The sequence below is a fragment of the Festucalex cinctus genome, chromosome 3, assembly GCF_051991245.1.
Source record: "Festucalex cinctus isolate MCC-2025b chromosome 3, RoL_Fcin_1.0, whole genome shotgun sequence".
Lineage (NCBI taxonomy): Eukaryota > Metazoa > Chordata > Actinopteri > Syngnathiformes > Syngnathidae > Festucalex > Festucalex cinctus.
The window spans coordinates 9,669,178-9,687,280 of NC_135413.1; the positions used below are offsets into that span (position 1 = coordinate 9,669,178).

At 39.9% G+C, this 18,103-nt stretch overlaps 1 protein-coding gene across 6 annotated transcripts in view; it reads right to left on the minus strand.

The window, feature by feature from the left end:
- pclob (piccolo presynaptic cytomatrix protein b) overlaps nt 1-18,103 on the minus strand; it is a 67,810-nt gene that overhangs the window by 6,624 nt on the left and 43,083 nt on the right. For 4 of the 6 annotated variants that reach the window (XM_077515719.1, XM_077515718.1, XM_077515716.1 and 1 more), the window contains 13 exons: nt 16,311-16,399; nt 15,768-15,843; nt 15,563-15,688; nt 13,524-13,632; nt 11,530-11,597; nt 11,212-11,459; nt 8,178-8,225; nt 7,625-7,755; nt 5,043-5,069; nt 4,580-4,673; nt 2,969-3,040; nt 2,597-2,888; nt 874-1,068 (listed from right to left, as the gene is read on the minus strand). In XM_077515719.1, coding sequence (XP_077371845.1) covers nt 874-1,068; nt 2,597-2,888; nt 2,969-3,040; nt 4,580-4,673; nt 5,043-5,069; nt 7,625-7,755; nt 8,178-8,225; nt 11,212-11,459; nt 11,530-11,597; nt 13,524-13,632; nt 15,563-15,688; nt 15,768-15,843; nt 16,311-16,399 — 1,575 coding nt within the window. Of the gene's footprint in view, nt 1-873; nt 1,069-2,596; nt 2,889-2,968; nt 3,041-4,579; nt 4,674-5,042; nt 5,070-7,624; nt 7,756-8,177; nt 8,226-11,211; nt 11,460-11,529; nt 11,598-13,523; nt 13,633-15,562; nt 15,689-15,763; nt 15,844-16,310; nt 16,400-18,103 lie in introns of those variants that run through there. The other 2 variants (XM_077515717.1, XR_013282761.1) reach the window with 2 other exon arrangements.

Genomic DNA, 18,103 nt, shown 5'->3' on the forward strand with positions numbered 1-18,103 from the left:
TTTTGTTTGTTTAGATGTGTTAAATGCAGGAAAACAAAACGATTAATTTGTTTTATTAACATGAAGTTTAGTTGATCAATATTACCGGATCAATCTATTTCGAATGACGCTATAGTGAACAGTGAACCCCTGTTAGAAATAAAGCAAGAATCCACCAGTCATTGATTCCTCCACAAAAAAATTGCAATCACTTATTGGCGCCACAAGATGGCAGCAAAGCTGCATGGACTACTGTATTTGTACCAGGTCAGGAAAGCACTTTCGATTTCACCAGCGATCAGTAATCTAATTTCCAGTGAGAGTCCTTCAATTGCAACTGTGGAAAAATGAAAGGACAGAAAAATTTGACCACTTTAACTACCTTTAAGGTTTGTCAATTTCTGGTAGTTCGCGCTCGAGTTCCTTGTTCATTTTGAATGGAGTAGGAAGTTACCAGGAAACTAATTTGCAGGTCACTGGCCAGATTGGAAGTATGTCATGTCCATTAAACAAAACTACGGCCTGCCCAAATGATGATCAACCACTCCCTTGAAGATAAGTGCTTGACACCAAGATGTCACCAGGTGGCGCCAAGGCAATATTATTATATTACTTTTTTTTTTTTTGCCTGAGGAAAAAAACAAAACAAAACAAAACAAAACAAAACCTTTGCAGTGAATAACGGTGGGAATGTTCCTAAAAAAAAAAAAAAAATCTCCAAATTCAAGAATGCTAAACCAACAGGCAAAGGTTCACTGTAAATACTGTACATTAAAAAAGTGTAAACATTAAGGTAGCGGTTTTAGTGTTAGCTACATGCACAAGTGGGGAGGGGGAAAAAAAGGGGAAGAAGCGTGTGAGAGGAAGTGCATCAAGGGTAGGGAAGGGATTTACTTGGTTGCAGGCGGGACTGTTGCACGGCAGCCTCGGCGGCGGCGATGGCTATCCCGGCATCCTCCAGGTGGGCTTGGGTGACGCTGCTCTTGCTTTGGCTCCTCGACGGCCCGTGTGAGCGGAGCTGGCCGTCAGAGGAAGACTTGGAGCTGCCCGGGCTGCTGTGGGACTTTTCCAAAGTCAACATCTGCAAATCTGTAGTGATGGCGGTGTGGATTTAAATGTATTAGAAGCCTTTGGGGGGTGGGGGGGGGGGGGGGGGGGGGGGGGGGGGTTGTCAATGTTTCCAAGCAGGAGAGATGCTAGATAGGTGGTCGATTAGTATTTATTCTGTCAAGGTAACAGTGGAACATGTTTGTGGCCCAGGAAGAATTGAGTGAAATTTACCTGCTGGGTCTGGCTTTAGAGTCAGCATCAGCACGGGGTGATACATAGTGCCTCATTTCTGATATTAGTTTTCTATCTACTACTGATTCACATTTTTTTTGTAATAAAACATGTAAAAGCCTGTTTTTCCCCACATACACATTACACAGTGTGCTCATATTGCCAGAAAATGCTTTCATCTAGACAATGACTGCCATGACAAATGTTTTGACACTTTAAAAATCTCGCCAATCTTCGAATCCAGTTTTTATCCAATCAGATTTAAGCCTTTATGTGTTGTCATGTCTTTTTGATCTGCTCAGGGCCTTCTGAATAATGAGTGCTCTCCCATATAATTTTAAATATTAGCATTAGTATGTGACCGTTACAATCTGAATTCAAATTCATCATCACAAGGCCAGAGCGCTGGCCCTCAGTGATGTCAGTACTTTTCCATCCTCTGATTGGTTAGTCAGCACAAAATATGTTACAGTCAACTTCAGCTAGCAAAACTACGGAAGCATGGACCTGCCACTTCGGAGTAAACATTGTGACTGGCAAATATGTTCAAAAGTAAACGCAAATATTGTATGTATTTAAATGCATTCAAACACCCTTGAAAGTATACTGTCGAACGTAGGCCTATGTGTAAACATATTTGCAAGTACATTCAAACCAACTTGTAGGCTAAATGCTAAAAAATACAAATAAAAACTGCCACGGGGTATTTATTGTCTTATGCATGCGAGAGAGAGAAAAAACACAACTATATTGTTAGCATCTTGCCAAAATTATACCAATACCTTCGAAAATTAAGTATATAAGCATTGTTAATTGTAATTGTTATGATTTATTATTATGTCTGCAGTTCATTTCTGTTCAGCATTATTTCCCATAATGCCACAGGGTCGTGACTTGTGCATGTGCATACGTCGTGGCATGGGAACGAATATTGAACAAAAGTTTGTAGCATTGAGCCATAACGTAACGTATTTGCAAGTACGTATGAAGGTACTTGCAAATTTGTTCGAATGTGTTTTAATATGTTTAAACGTATTTGCAAATAAATTGGAACACATTTTCTAGTCAAAATGTTTTACTCCACATTGGCAGTTCCAAGCTTCCGTACAAAAAGGCTTATGTAGTGATGTGCATACAATTAATACATTTCACTCATTCACTGCCATTGACGACTATCCTCGTCAGTTGGAATCCAATTATTCCCCACCCTAAAGTATGATTTTAATGACGTACAACCGCCAGCAGATATTAACAACTGTGAGTCTCAGCATTTCCACAGTAAACTAGTGGTGGCTGAACGCTTGGTTACCAATAGTAAGTCAAGTATTCTCCTTACCTTTGGAAGGATCAGGGAAGATTCCATGGCTTCTGCTCTTGATTACAGAGTTAACGGGTGAATCATAGCTCCCTTCTCCCTGCTCTGGCCCTTGTCCCAAACCATGCCCGGGGCCCATCCCGGACCCCGACAGGTGGCCTTGGGCACCGTGCCCCTGCCCGGCTCCGGACCCGGGTGGCCCCTGTACCCCGTGGTGAGCTCTGCTGTGCTCAATGCTCTCGCTCTGCTCCTTGAGTGGCAGCCAGCGGGGTGTGTTGTCCAGCTGACTCGTGTTGGACAAGTCGATCAAGACCTGAGGTCAATAACAAACATAGAAAAATGAGCCTGGTGAAGCATAACTAGCTTCGTATGCAGACAGAGGCTTTGACTCACTTCTCCCAGGAAGTCGTTGGATGAGGATCTGTCGTAGTCCCACACTGTCACCTCGAGAGTCTTTTTCTTCAGCTATATTCAAGAGGTGAGAGGGAAGACAATACACCAATGTAACCACATATACTTATGAGTTTGAGGGGTTGTCAGGGACATAATTCAGAATTGCCTCTCACATGCACGATTGAAATGTTCTCATACATACAGATGAAACACATAAGTACTCTCACACACAAAACAAATCTTCTCACATATAGCACTGAAACCCTTTCACACTTCTTACTGCAAAAATGCTCGAATAATAGACTACTACACAGTAAATTTTGTACATTTTACTCTAAAAAGACTATATAACGTCCTACTCTAAACAGAGTAAACTTGCACACTTGAAAGAGTGTAAAATACAAAAAAAAAACAACAACAACAACGAAAGAAACAATAAAATGCTAAAGGGTTGAGGAAACGACCCCTCAAGAATGGAAGGCAGCCACTCTACCACTTGAGCTTATGCTACACTCATTGTTACCTAACATATTGCTTGTGTCCCAAAGGAGACCAAAAATTGAGGTACAAGGATTCCACCTGACACCTGTGATATATTGACACCGAGTCAGGGTGTCATGGGTCATTGGTTAGGTTGGCTGTCTCCCAACCTGAAGGTTCTGTGATTGTTCCTCAACTGTTGAGGTTTTTTTCTTTGAAAACCCTTGTGAGGAATAAGGGGTCAAGAAAATGGATGGATGGATGGATGAACTTGTTCTTATCTCTTCTAAATATTTCAATTCATGGCTAACTGCTGAATGTTTCATTACTGTTTGACCAACTTGCGATTCTCTAAATCAGAGCAAAATCCATTTGATTCATTTAAAAAATGCCCACTTTGATACCTTCTGTGAGTCTTCCAGTCGGATGGATGGATGGATGGATGGATGGATGGGTGGATGGATGGAAGGATGGACGGACGGACGGACGGACGGAAGAATGGATGGATGGATGGATGGATGGATGGATGGGGATGGATGGACGGACGGACAGATATGGCTGGATTAGTCATTTCACAATTCACGACTAACAATGAAATGCATTGAAAAAAAAGTATTTTCAAGCAAATCCTAAAATGTTAATTTTCTACTAAACATGACAAGGTACTTTGTCCGTCAAGGGTCTATTAAAGTACATGAGAGTAGAAACACTCGACTGGAGTGTGCAGGTAAAAGACTACACAGACCCTGAAAGCAGCCCTTGGGATGTGTTTAAAGGTTACAGTGCTGAGAAGGAAAAGGTAACAACTAATCGGTGTGAAGTGGCCTTCAGTACATGTATTATAATTGACACACGTGTTTTTTCATGTCTTTTTGTTTTTGTGTAGCAGAAACGCTTGACATCCAACCTGTTGCTACTTTGAGTGGACAGGTTGGCTTGGTCACATAAGACAAATGTCATCCCATTATGTCATTCGTAGACTCTTTGCAAAATGTGTGCATGCTTGTTTTTGCGTTTTTATGGCTATGAACAACGTGCAATTTTGGTGGGACTTTAATTCCGTTCCTAGCAAAGTGTGATGTAAATCGGGGTGTGCGTGCGCATGTGTGACATGTATGTATATGTGTGTACCTGTTCCAGGTGAATGTTCTTATAGATGACCGTCTGGTTCCATTCTGGGTTCATGGTCTTCTGGGCATATTTGGTCCTTCTCTTATTGTCCACACTGCAGCATTGCGACAACACACAAAACACTTCATCACCACCTCCCGACCTCGGTGTTGTACCATACAATATTCCATACTCATGAACATAAAGGAAAAGATGCTTGTCAATATGACTGTTTAAAAATCATGGTTTAAAAGAAATAAAGTAAAAAAAAATGTTTCCATTAATAATTCTACAAAAAGAGGCACAGAAGATTTGAAGGTGAGAGGCATGGAGAAGAAGCTGAAGTCTTAACTACCACTAGAGCACAAGAGCAGACACACAAAGAACACAAAGGATGGGAAACAAATTACTGAAATTGAAGGAAGGGTAGGAAAAAAACAAACCTAACAACACCAACTGAAAGCAAAGATCAGCACCACACTACCTTGCATTCTGGACAACCATGACTTGGCTGAGGGAGTCCAGAAGAGGAAGAGGAGGGCGGATTTTCACAAACAAGAAAGCCAAAAAATAAACAAAAAAACAACAACAGAAAAAAACAGTCAGAGAAACCCAACGAGCCCAAAGAAAAGGCAGTCAAAGGATAGTGAGACGGGCTGAGGCGAATCATACTCTCGCCAAGGTCACATCCGAACACACACAATGTTTTACACCCTTGAAATGCACCTAAATAAGCATCAACACTTGAGCGCAATTGGCCTACAGGCAAATCTGAAGTGTTCTTCTTCTATCAGCCATCAATGTTGAACGCACAAAGAGGAGCTCGGTGAGAGTGCTGTTGTTTAAAAAGATGTCCTTTATCTGAAACTGATACTGTTAGGGAGACTAATGGCGCTATTGATCCCTGGGCAATTTTCAAGCTCTCACTGAGAGAGCAGTCAGAGCAACAACAACAACAACAACAACAACATCATCGTATGTCTACAGTGGGGGAAGTAATGATTTCATCCCCTGCTGAATTTGGAACTTTGCTCACTTAAAAAGGCATCAACTGTTTTTTATTTTTAAGGTTGTTTATTGATAAATGTAATAAAGAGAAGTCAAAAATGTGTAGGCATATTCCCACTTATAAAGAGTTAGTCAGGATGACCTAAAACAGTGGTGTCAAACATACGGCCCGCGGGCCGAATCAGGCCCGCAAAGGGGTTTAATCCGGGGTATGTTGATGATTTTTTAAAGTAAAAAAAATAAAATAAATTGTAAAGTCGGACTAATTAATCAGTCGTCCACAATCTAAACATAATAAATTTGGAATTGCACAAGCAGTCCTCAGATGAGCAATGCAACTTGTACGGGGGAATCGTCTTGGATGTCATTATTTTACACACAACTTAAAGTTAGGGTTTGTTTATTTCTTATTGTTATTATTATTATAATTATTATTATTATTATTATTATTATTATTGTTATTTTAAATTATAGACCTTCATAAACATGTTAAATATGACACAAATTACACAAATAGATATGACAAGGTCCTTAAAACGTCATTAACTGCGCCACGCAATGCATTCTGGGAAATATATATATATATATATATATATATATATATATATATATATATATATATATATATATATATATATATATATATATATATATCAGGTAGATTTAACACATCCGGGATGTATACCGGCAAAGTGTTGCAGCGTTCCATTTGCATTCGTGTTATTTTTCGGGAACAATATGATGGCAGTTGAGCTCCATAATTTAGGGCTGGTCCACGAAAATCTGTGTATAAATGACGCCAATTGTTTTTAAGTTATATACCGTTTTTTTCCCGATGCAGCCCACGTGGTAATAGATTTTCCTCCATGCGGCCCCTGAGCTAACATGAGTTTGACACCCCTGACCTAAAATGTACTAAAAACATCAGAGTTGAACTTGTTCTTATCTCTTCTAAATATTAAAATTCATTGCTAACTGCTGAATGTTTCATTACTGTTTGGCCAACTTGCGATTCTCTAAATCAGAGCAAAATCCATTTGATTCATTTAAAAAATGCCCACTTTGATACCTTCTGTGAGTCTTCCAGTGGATGGATGGATGGATGGATGGATGGATGGATGGATGGATGGATGGATGGATGGATGGATGGATGGATGGATGGATGGATGGATGGATGGATGGAAGGATGGACGGACGGACGGACGGACGGAAGAATGGATGGATGGATAGATGGATGGATGGATGGATGGATGGATGGATGGATGGATGGATGGATGGATGGATGGATGGCCATTAAAGGGTTACACCACTTTCCCTACCATTCATTAATACAGTTTCAATTTCACACAGAGTGGAGTTGTGCGTAGTGTCTAAAGTGTCTTTAAAAAGACATTGAGGATAGGAGTCGACAAGCACAAATTTCCCTTCCTCTCAAGTAAATTTCTCTGGTGAGGAGAGTGGAATTTTTTTTTGTCTTCGACTGAAAATGACTTGAGTCATGATGGATGGAAGGCAAAGCTGGATAAAATGCAGTATAATACGTAAAATGATCAAAAGAGCGACTTGTCGGAGTCACTGGTTAATTGTGCACAGCTGCGAGCCACATGGCCACCAGCCAATCTGTGCAAGCCAGAATTCAGAGATCAAATTCTTGTGTCACTCAAAATGCATTTTACAACACCTATATAGTTTGTGGATGTGTGTTTTGACTGATATAAGTGATATTCTGTCGATGTTTTACCAAAATCAACAACTATAGCTATATATATATATATATATATATATATACATACAAAGATACTAGTCATTTCTTCTTAAGTGAGCAAATATTCAGCAGCCGATCACATCATAATTTCCTCGACTGTATACACAGTAAAAGACAGTATTATAACTTTCAAGGAATTAAAACCCCAAACAATAAGACGTAGTAGTCTAATAATGATAAAGAGCACAGTCATCAAGAAGCAAATAGGAAGAGCAAACTCAGGACGAGGACACACCCACAAAGGCGCAAGGCAGACAAGGTGCAGACATGAGTAGTCGCTCGCAGATGCTCACCCTCTCCCAGGCAGCAGGTAGACCTTGACGAAAGGGTCCGAGTAGCCGTCGTTGTCCCTCGGCGCCAGGTTTCTGGCCTGGAGCACGTGAACGATCAGGTTCCCCACGTTCCTGTCGTAGTTGATCTGTAGCTGAGGTGGGAGAAGGAATCTTTACTATTGGCATCTGACCCAGCAACGAGACGGACATAGAAGTGGCCTATTTGCTTTTCAAGTACCACTAAGGAAGAAATGTTTGTCGTCTTCCAGGGTGCTGAAGGCCTTTTGCCTTAAATATTGGTTTTATCCCCGTACAAGCTTTGCCCTGTACTAGTTTTGTTCCACTCTCCACTGTGAATCCTTCCCAGCTCAATCCCTCTTCACTGCGTTCTCCAATTTGTACAAGTACTCGTATTTCATACACCGCTGAGGTCGTTAATCTTTGCTCACTATGGTAATGTGAGAGGTGCCGTTAACCTTATTCCAAGCCCCGGCATATGCCATTGGAGCTGTTACTTTTAATGACTACTATTACTTATTGTTGATTGAAGATGGTAGGTGATGTGTTTTTCTACCTGAATTTCTCCAGTAATGGGATGAGACATTCTGATCATGTCTGTTGGCTGAAACAAAAGAGATAATGGGAATGTTTTGAATTAGTCAAAAAAATAACACATACAGTATTTAATACATTTTGACATCAATAAATAATCCCCTCATTCACATTTACTGTATATAAATCATATAATATATACATTGCAGTGGCTATAAAAAGTGTGCACACCCCTTCAAATGCCTAGTTTTTATTATGTGGGGGTAAAAAGGGGAAATTAGTTCCATTACTGTTGTCATGTTTTGGTTCCATGGGGTTAGGTTTTGTTAGGTTTTAGGTGTTTCTAGTGTTTGTCCTGAGTTCTCCCCGTGTCTCGTTAACTTTGTCCACCTGCATGTGTCTTCCCTTCCCAGTATGTGTGACCTAATTAGTGCCCTCCGCCTGCTGTGTTTCCCAGGTGTGTCTTGTTAGTGTCTCGTTAGTGTTGTATTTAGTCAGTGAGATTTGTTCACGTGTATTGGTAGCATTGCATTATCTTGTCTGTCTTGTCTTGTCTTGCCCTGTCCTGTCCTGTCCAGTCCAGTCCAGTCCAGTCCAGTCCAGTCCAGTCCAGTCCAGTCCATCTAAGGGTGCTAAGCTGTGTTAGTAGTGTCTCAACGTCTGGTCAAGTTTCTCAACATCTGGTCGAGTTTCTCTACGTCTGGTCAAGTGTTTTCTCGTCTATGCCAAGTGTTCTCTCAAGTATTCTCTAGCCACGTCATGCCAAGTCTGTCCACGTTCTGCCAAGTCTGTCCTGCCACGTCTGTCCACGTCATGCCAAGTCAGTCCTGCCAAGTCTGTCCACGTCTTGCCCAGTCTATCGATATTCAGTCCAGTCATCATGTCAAGTCTTCTTACGTTCCATCCATACTTTTATTCAGTCAATAAAGTTATTCTCATTCCCGTTTGTCTCCCGGTCTTGTTTCTCCGCCATTGGGTCAATCTCCTCTTATCCACTCGCTCCACACACCTTCAACATGACAACTGTAACTACTGGAACATTATTTGATTTGATTGATAATACTAGTAAGACTAGTAAATAATACTAGCAATGTGACTTGGAACCTGAACAATGCTATTAGAAAAAAAAAAAAAAGAAACAATCAATCAAATCAAATAATCAACTGCAATAATGTACACCCCCTTGTAATTGGGGATGTGGCTGTGTTCAGAATGAACCAATGACATACAAACTCATGTTAAATGGGAGTCAGCAGTGCACACAACTGCCTTCAATTAAAGTGCCTTTTATTAACTCTCAAATCAACCTCAGCTGTTCCAGTACAGTCATAGTCAGGGTGGGGAAAGTTTAGGAATGATTTATGCTGGTCTCATTTATATCACAAAACCCTGGCATTTGAACAGGGGTGTGTCGACTTTTTATATCCACAGTAAATCTTTGTGGGGGACTAAAATGTCCTCATAAACAATGCAAGTGATGTAAACAAATGTGTGTTTGTGTGCGTGGCATTATGGAGCCAACATTTTTATATGAACTGACAAGCTGGTCTTCCAACAATATGAGTAATGTAAATCAAGACGTGTGTGCGTGTCCTTGCACACCTCGTCACACGCTTCCAGCGAGGGTCACGCGCCACAGGACCACATTTACTTGTTCTATCATAATTGGCCTGTCATTGTCTGGTGTAAAGCATAATATCGTTTGACCTTCCTCCCTGGGGAGGCCTCCCCTTAGACGCGTTGTGGGATGTCACGTTAATGGAATCAAAATGGCCGAGGTGAACCAAGGATGGTGCTGATGCTGACGCATGAAATAGGCCACGCCACAGTCTGGACTCGGCATTTAGAGGTAGGGAAGACAGTGTCCCACCACATGCAACAGTCACTGTTGGTGTTATTGATTGTGTGTGTGTGTTTTGTATTTAATGCACAGCAGTGATTCAGTTGTGTTTGAGTATCATTGCTGTTAGCAGTATTAGTGGTAGTGGTAGTAGCAGTGTCCTTTTAAAATAATAGTTTCTTTTTTTATTTACTGATTTATTTTTATTAGTAGTAGTTTAATAATGGTAATTATTGTTCATAATTACAATTGATACATTTAGAAGAGAGAACAATTAATGAAATTGAAATTAATTTTAATTTAATTAATTTAATTTAAAAATATAATATTTCATCATTATTATTTACTATACTATGATACTATGAAACTACAGCAACTATGACTAATGATAGTAGTTATTATTATTATTATTATTATTATTATTATTATTATTATTATTATTATAGTAGTAGTGGTAGTATAGTATAGGTAGTGGTAGTAGTAGTAGTAATTATAATAATAATAATAATAATAATAATAATAATAATAATAATAATAATAATAATAATAATAATAATAACCAGCAGCATTAGTCATAATTGCTGTAGTTTCATATGATTATTATTATTATTATTACTACTACTACTACTACTACTGCTACTACTATTAATAATAATTGTGATTATCAATGTGCAATTAAATCATTACTCTGCATTAAAAACAAAATATTTCATAAATGTATATTATTATTACTGTTATCATTATGACTTAAAAAGAGCAGTTATAATAATTTATTTGTAATTTGAATTATTGTTATTAATATTAGCATTTTGCTCATTTGTATTATTATATAACACATAGCATAATATTATTATTATTATTATTACATCATATACTACAATCCATACTCTGTATTAAATATAATACATTTTATTTTACTATTATTATTATTATTATTATTATTATTATACTAAGCCACAATTTATTATAGTTTATTATTAGTTTGTTAGTATGGGGTGTGTGTGTGTGTGGGTGTGTGTGTGTGTGTGTGTGTGTGTGTGTGTGTGTGGGTGGATGGGTTTTGGGTGCGTGTACACCTCTGGGGGGGTGCGTGCGTGAGTGTGTGTCAAAAATAAAATCATATGTCATATGTAACCTACTGAAGTAGTTGCAACCCCAGCAATTTTCCTGGAGCAATGCATATATCATAATGTAATTTCATCATCCATTTGACTACCTTGTGTCGCTGTTTCTTATTTATGGCAGGTGATGCGGGCTGGCCGGGGCTGGGCACTCCGCTGGATGCGGCCGACCCGGTGCCCGAATGGAGCAGAGCCGATCGCTCCAGCGCCGACAGCGTGCCCAGACCGGCAGGTCCTCCCACTCCAGTCCCGCCCATCATTCCTGGGGCCTGCTGCTGGGACACCTTGTGCAGCTCTGCGGCCAGCTGCTTGGGATCAACGCCGGGAGAACGCTGGCCTCCGACTGAAGCAAGAAGCCGTGTAGTCACATTGTGATAGTGTAACACACATGCATGCAACTCCACTGTACATACCAGCCTTAAGCTGGACGTGGTGCTCCAGGACTTGTGGGTGCTCGGGGTCAGACAGCATGTTAAGGTCGCTGTTTGAAATCATACATTTGGGGACATTTTAGCAGCAATCGGTCAGAGTGGTCAGATGATGGGGACGTGGAGAGGAGTGGACAACAGAAGGGCACAGATGAGAAGGCAGTTATGGGCATGCGCTGAGTAGCAGTATAGACCTTTTCAACATTACATCATTAGGGTTGCGAAATTCCGGGGAATTTTCTAAATTGGAGACTTTGTATGGCAAAAAGAATAAACTACAAATTTACTAAATTGAAGGTTGTCATATTTTTAAAGGGAACTTAAAAGGGAATACTGAACAACCTGATGTCATTCAAGTACAGTGGTGGCTGTTTTGCAAGAATATAATTTCATGACAAAATTAAATTTTACTTATGCTTGAATATGCTACTTTTCAAATAAATCCCCCTCGATTGCTTCTCATTAACTCCTCTGCAATGTTTCCAATTTGGAATATTTTCCTAAATTCCCTTAAAGGGAAAGTTCGGATTTTTTTACATGAATCTCTGTTTCATCCTCACCTCAACACTCTGTGACACGAGTTCTGGTCCGGTTTTACTCGAAAGGAAAATAGTCCGGCAAGTTGGCTGGGGTCAAGTAAATAAAGCGTTTTTCTTCTGAAAACAATTTGTGATCAAAAGAGTGATACATTTGCATCAGAAATCTTCGCCCTAAAAAAAAAAAAAAGTCAGACTCCGTTCATATCACTGTTCGGCACCCCGCATACAGCTGATTGACGCGCACTAATTTACAAGTTGTTTGTCTTTTTGAAGGCGTAAGGCGACGCGCAGTGATACGAACGAACAGAAAAATAGTGCCCGGCGGTCACGGAGTCTGACTTTTTTCAGGAGGGAGTTTTGTGATGCAAATGTATCACTCTTTTGAACACAAATTGTTTTGTTTTGGGGTTTTTTTTAGAAGAAAAACGCTTTATTTACTTGACCCCAGCCAACTTGCCGGACTATTTTCCTCTCGAGCAAAACCGGACCAGAACTCGTGTCACAGAACGCTGTCAGGGGTAAGTCAGTGATGATCGCACAGAGATTCATGTCAAAAAATCCAAACTATCCCTTTAAATTCTTACATTTTTAAAACCTTAAGTTCACATGGAAGTTTACTGCAGATTTTTTCAGAAAATTCCATACTCATTGTTAACATGGACGTCATCTGTGCAGTACTTCAGGGTGGCAAAAAGTCAGATTGCAAGCAAACCCTTATACATTGTTTGACCAAGACGAAGTGATAAAGTGAATTTGTAGCTTTCTTCTCAACTGACAGTTTTCATTTGTCACGTGTCAGTTGAAAAGTAGATTGAAACAAATAAATTGCTTTGATTTGAAAAGATATACTGACAGCAATTTACATTTACATAGCTAATTTGATTTCAAGTAAATGTGGTGGAAATTCAAACGTATTGATACATGATCATTAAGGGGCTGGCTAATGAATTTACTTTTTGTCACTTGGATAGATAGCACAGTCGTCTACCCGCATGCTAACAACACGAGCAAACATATAATGCATACCTGTCGACTCAATTTAAGTCAAATTTATTTGAAGTTATCTCAAGGCACTTTACACAGAGCCAAGAAGCACACTCCTCATTAAAGCAAACCAAATGAATTTCACATATCACACATTTGGAAAAGGGGTCAAGGAAAAACTCCCTCTAAGGAATAAAACTTGGGGGAGAAAAACACAGGCTGTGTCAGGCAACTGTCTGTCTTGGCCAGTTGGGTTGAGATGGCGAGACAACTTACATTAATTTGGATCGTACATTTAGCTGCGCATCCCCAAACACGAATGTTGTTTCACCACCCGGAAGTGTTAAGGCGCATCTTGTTTACAAACATTATGAAAAGGTCAATACAGCATGGCAATGAGGTTTCACAGGGAGCGGCGGCGGCGGCGAAACCAAAACGGGAACAGGTGTGACATACAGTCGCACGCAAAGCTCCGCCTCTGCACACGGCTGGCCCATGATGCCTTGCACTTCCTCGTAGGTCTTTCCCATCAGCTGCATGCCGTTCCATTCCAGCACCTGCATGCCTGTAATGCCGTTCGTGGGGCACAAATGTAATTAGATGCTAGTGATAAGAAGATAAGATTGGGGTGGTGTTGGTTAACCCCCAAATATGTACATTATCATCGTTTTCGAGAATTGAGGCATTTAAGGCCCCCCAAAGGTTGACTGAGCAAAAGAAGAAACACAAACGCTCGTTCTATTGCCTTGTGGTCAAGACCTAATTGTAACACCAGTTGGTAACTTGCCTTGAGAGCTTAATTCTTTTCGTGACCAAGCTCGTAACCGAAAGGGCGGGCAACACACTGCGCCACAGCATCTCGAGTACCCACAGCCTCGTAATGGTTCCCAATGTTGGACATTATAATAATAATAATAATAATTATTATTATTATTATTATTATTATTATTATTATTATTATTTAAAATATCTGGAGTAATCTGCATTTTAGCAGTAACAAGTTGCCATTCAGTGATTGAATAAATTGACAATTTTGGCAGCATTGTCATCCTAGAAAGTGTTATATTTGAGTAAAACATATGCCATGTTCAAGAAGGGTTTTTGAACAATATTTGATGGCAATAAAATACATTTGATATATGTAATGGAACTATCAAGTAGCACATCTTGCTACTGGTGAGTACTAAAATGTAAGTACTCATACTCTGTCTGGGGAAAAACATGGTATGGGGGCATCTGGTCTCTTCATTTCAATTTTACATGCATGTAGATAGTTGAATGCATAATGAACAGAGACCACAGCACCGCAAGCTGAATGTCAAAGAAGTGTACTGAATGACTTTTTAGCTTACAAATATAAAACCAAATGCTGTGATGAAAAGTAGCTCAAATTAATATGCATATTTCTTCCAAAAACTGCAATTCATTTTGTCCTCCACATCCTCCTCCTCAGCCTATTTGGGTTTGCACCTGCAGGCATGTTCTGACGCGCCGCTCTCTGCGTCTTCTCCGTTCAGCATGCGGTGGGTAAACAAATGGGCTCCCTGACCGCACCATCGCCTACTCAGCTTTTCAAAGATTAACCTTCCTCCTTTATCAAAATTACGATGAGAGAGAGAGAGTCACCACTGCGGATAAAACACGAGAGGCAACCAAGAAAACAAGCTGTAATTGTACGATTTGGCCTCGGCTTCTAATCTCTTCTGTTTGCAAATTGCACCTCAGTGTGTTAGGAAGAGAATGCACTTGCCTCTGCTGTATAAAGCTTGCTAAAAATAGCTTAATGACTAACACCACCCAAGGTACGCTGAAAGGATGTGATGTTCTGTGCACTAAGAAATGACAGCATGTACGTGACACTGTGATTCTGTCAAGCCTCATATACAACAATTCTTACACATAATAAAGTGCACATATTGTGGAAAATTTACTTTTTAATAGCTTATATACACAAATTGTGGGTCTCTAACGTGTAATATGCAACCAAATAACCAAGTAAGGCCACTCTGGCATCACAAGCCAGCTACTTTACATAATATTGCCACACACCTGGTTTTGCCGCCCATGATTTGGCAGCTAGGCTGGGACAACATCTGCCATTTTTTCATCAAAGCCTAAAGCTATGGACAAGTTATACTCAATTTTGCTCCACTGTGACATCACAAGCAGGCTAATTTCCAGCTCTGCTGGTCGAAGATCCGCCATTTTCAAGCAACTACGGAAACACTATCAGCCAAATCCATGCGTAATTATTTGTAATTGCAGATGACAACAGAATCTGCAGAAGCCTCTAATAACACCAGAAAAAGAATTTGTTGCAAGAGAAAGGGATCTGCATATTTGCTAAATGACAAAGCCTCACACACCCCTGGGAACCGTTTTAAATTGTGAAAAACAAATCCAACCTGTAACAAAATTTCCAAAACAAAATAAACTCATTCAGCTTCCTCTATATAAATAAAGATGACTTGACTTGATTGTCTTCAAGTACTTACCCTCTATGACTTTCCCAGTTTGTTCCGCGACGCCACCAGGGATGACTCTAGCAACATAGGCTCCGATCTCCCCTCGGCTGCCCGGGATCTCCTTGCCGCCGACCACCCGGATCCCGAGACCATTCCCTAAAAAAGACCAACATATCACAATCAAGGTCTATCCACAAGTGGGGAGATTCTTCACACTGTCCGTATGACTTTGTACCTGACACACTCGAGTCCCTCTGGTCTCTGGTAAGCTTGATACGAGTGTGAGGGAAGACATAAGGGACCAGTTTCATCTGGAAAAAAAAAAAAAATCACCAGCATGTATGCACTGCTCATGCTATCAATCTGCTTTGATGAGACCATTGGCCGGCCTTTCGTCAGATTTTCAATCATTGGTCATTTCAGTTGTTAAAAGGTTAAAATGGCAAGGGGAAGGAAGTGATTGGTTGGCAGTCACTGTTCAAGTCATTATTGGCCTATCTGACAGTCTACCTTTCAATGGCTGTTTATGCCACCATTGTCCGGTCTTGCGGTCTGTTCTTCAGTCATGCCATCATTGACTCATTTGGAGATTTGCTTTTCAGTTACTGTTCTGTCATATTAGAATGATACTACTGGCCTCTGAGGGTCAGGAACTGAATTGTATTCTGTATATTAACTAGCATCATAGTAATCATTTATTTGGTAAATCTAGTTCCAAGTAGGCATGCTTAAGTTTTCAATATACTGTAGTATATCATTTTGTGAATGTGGAACTTACTTGTCTTCTATCTGCCATGTGTCTAGCCTGTGGATGACCTTCTCTTGGCTTGTCAAACCAGTCAGTGTCCTCTCGTCTCAGATGGTAGGCTGGGCAAGGAGAGGTAGCTGTTAAAAAGCTTGCGAGTTTGGCGAATAAGGTATGTAGGCTATATACTTGAAGCATTAGGTTAGGGTAAACAAAGCAGAGCTCAATCTTCAACACAAGCTTTGGAAACGCTGTTTCCAATATGCATCACAAAGTCTGATACACATCAATTCACTTGACGTCATATTGCGCAAAATGATTAACTCTTCTCTTCCGCTTTGCTAGACTGTGAAGAAATGTGTGTTGATGCATAAGCGTATAATTCCTCCATCAACTTAGAATATAGACAGATATTAAAAGCTTATATACAGAAGCGCTAATGAGATCCAATATCAAAGCTGTAGCAAAGATTCTGTCTTTCCATAGATGGCAATGTTCAGTACTTGGAGGGTTATCAAATTAATGCTAGAGAAGTCCTTAAAGTTGTACAATCTGGGGTTGAACCAAATCTTTAATAGGGTGAGTAGTTTTGATTATCTTTTAATTTGGTTTTAGTGTAAACATTAAGTCTCTTTATCTACAGAGGTGGCCACTTCCGTCTCTCCGTCAGCACTGTCATTGACGAGTGTTCACATTTTGAGCGAATGCTTAAAGCAACACGAAGGAACTTTCAGTTTATGTTGATTACGGCGTCACCATATGGACAAAAGAGGTATAGTTATGTCTGAAGGAGGAAGACCGCATTTCCTATGAGGACAAGCGCATTGCGTCATTTATTTTCATTTATTTTTTTAGCTCAAGCCAGTGAGTGAAAGCCGGACCAATGTTGATCCTTGACTGTTCTTTTATCTGGGTAGCTTCCCTTTTTCTTTTTTTCTCCCCAGAAAAAACTATTCAGTTGTTTTGCAGCTTCTGCAAGGAAACCAGTAATCATGCGTCGACATTCAAATTGACTTGACTTGTCTTTGTAATGAATGGAGAAAGGTTGGAAGTGACATATGCCATCAAGCATTCAGCACATTTGTAGTTTTTTGTGTGGCAGTGTTCTTAACTTCCTAACATCCTCCTCAAAGTTGCTTAGTGCCAGTGTGATACAAATGAAATGATACAGACCCCCTCAGGCTATGGAAAAGGTATCATTCAACTAGTTTTAAGTCGATGCTTCATCAGACGAGTTGTGAAAATATTTTATTAAAGTTTCTTAGTGCTACTTTAAAGACACAATGCCTCTAAAAAAAAAAATACACAGATCGAGCACCAACTGAAGAAGGTTTTCGTCTGTGTTTCCAGGTCAGTAAAGACGATCCTTCTCAGTCTGTGTATTTTTATTTTTTTTTAACGCTTTCCGTCATTTGACAAAAAATGTGAGCATTTTCCGAAAATGTGAGCATCTGTTAATGACGGTGTTGACGGAGGGACGGAAGAGCCCAAATCTGTTTGTTTACTTGTATGAGGGAGGGTTAGGAATGGTAATAGTAATGGAAAGTGGAAAGTGAGTGTTTTTAAAATGGCAATAATTTAGGAATGGAACTAATTTATTTCAAGTAGAACATTTTCATCTTGTGTAATGCAGGATTTTGCTCTTGTACTGATATTTTATTTAGGCGTTATCATTATTCTGTTGAGAAACTTCATTCTCTCGTATTTCTCTATGTGGCCCCTGAACTTGTGAAGTTATGTAAATGTTAGATAAGCGCCTTATCCTATTATCTGTGCATCTCGGATTAAGTGCACTTATCAGAATTAGAGAGAAATGTTCTTATCAA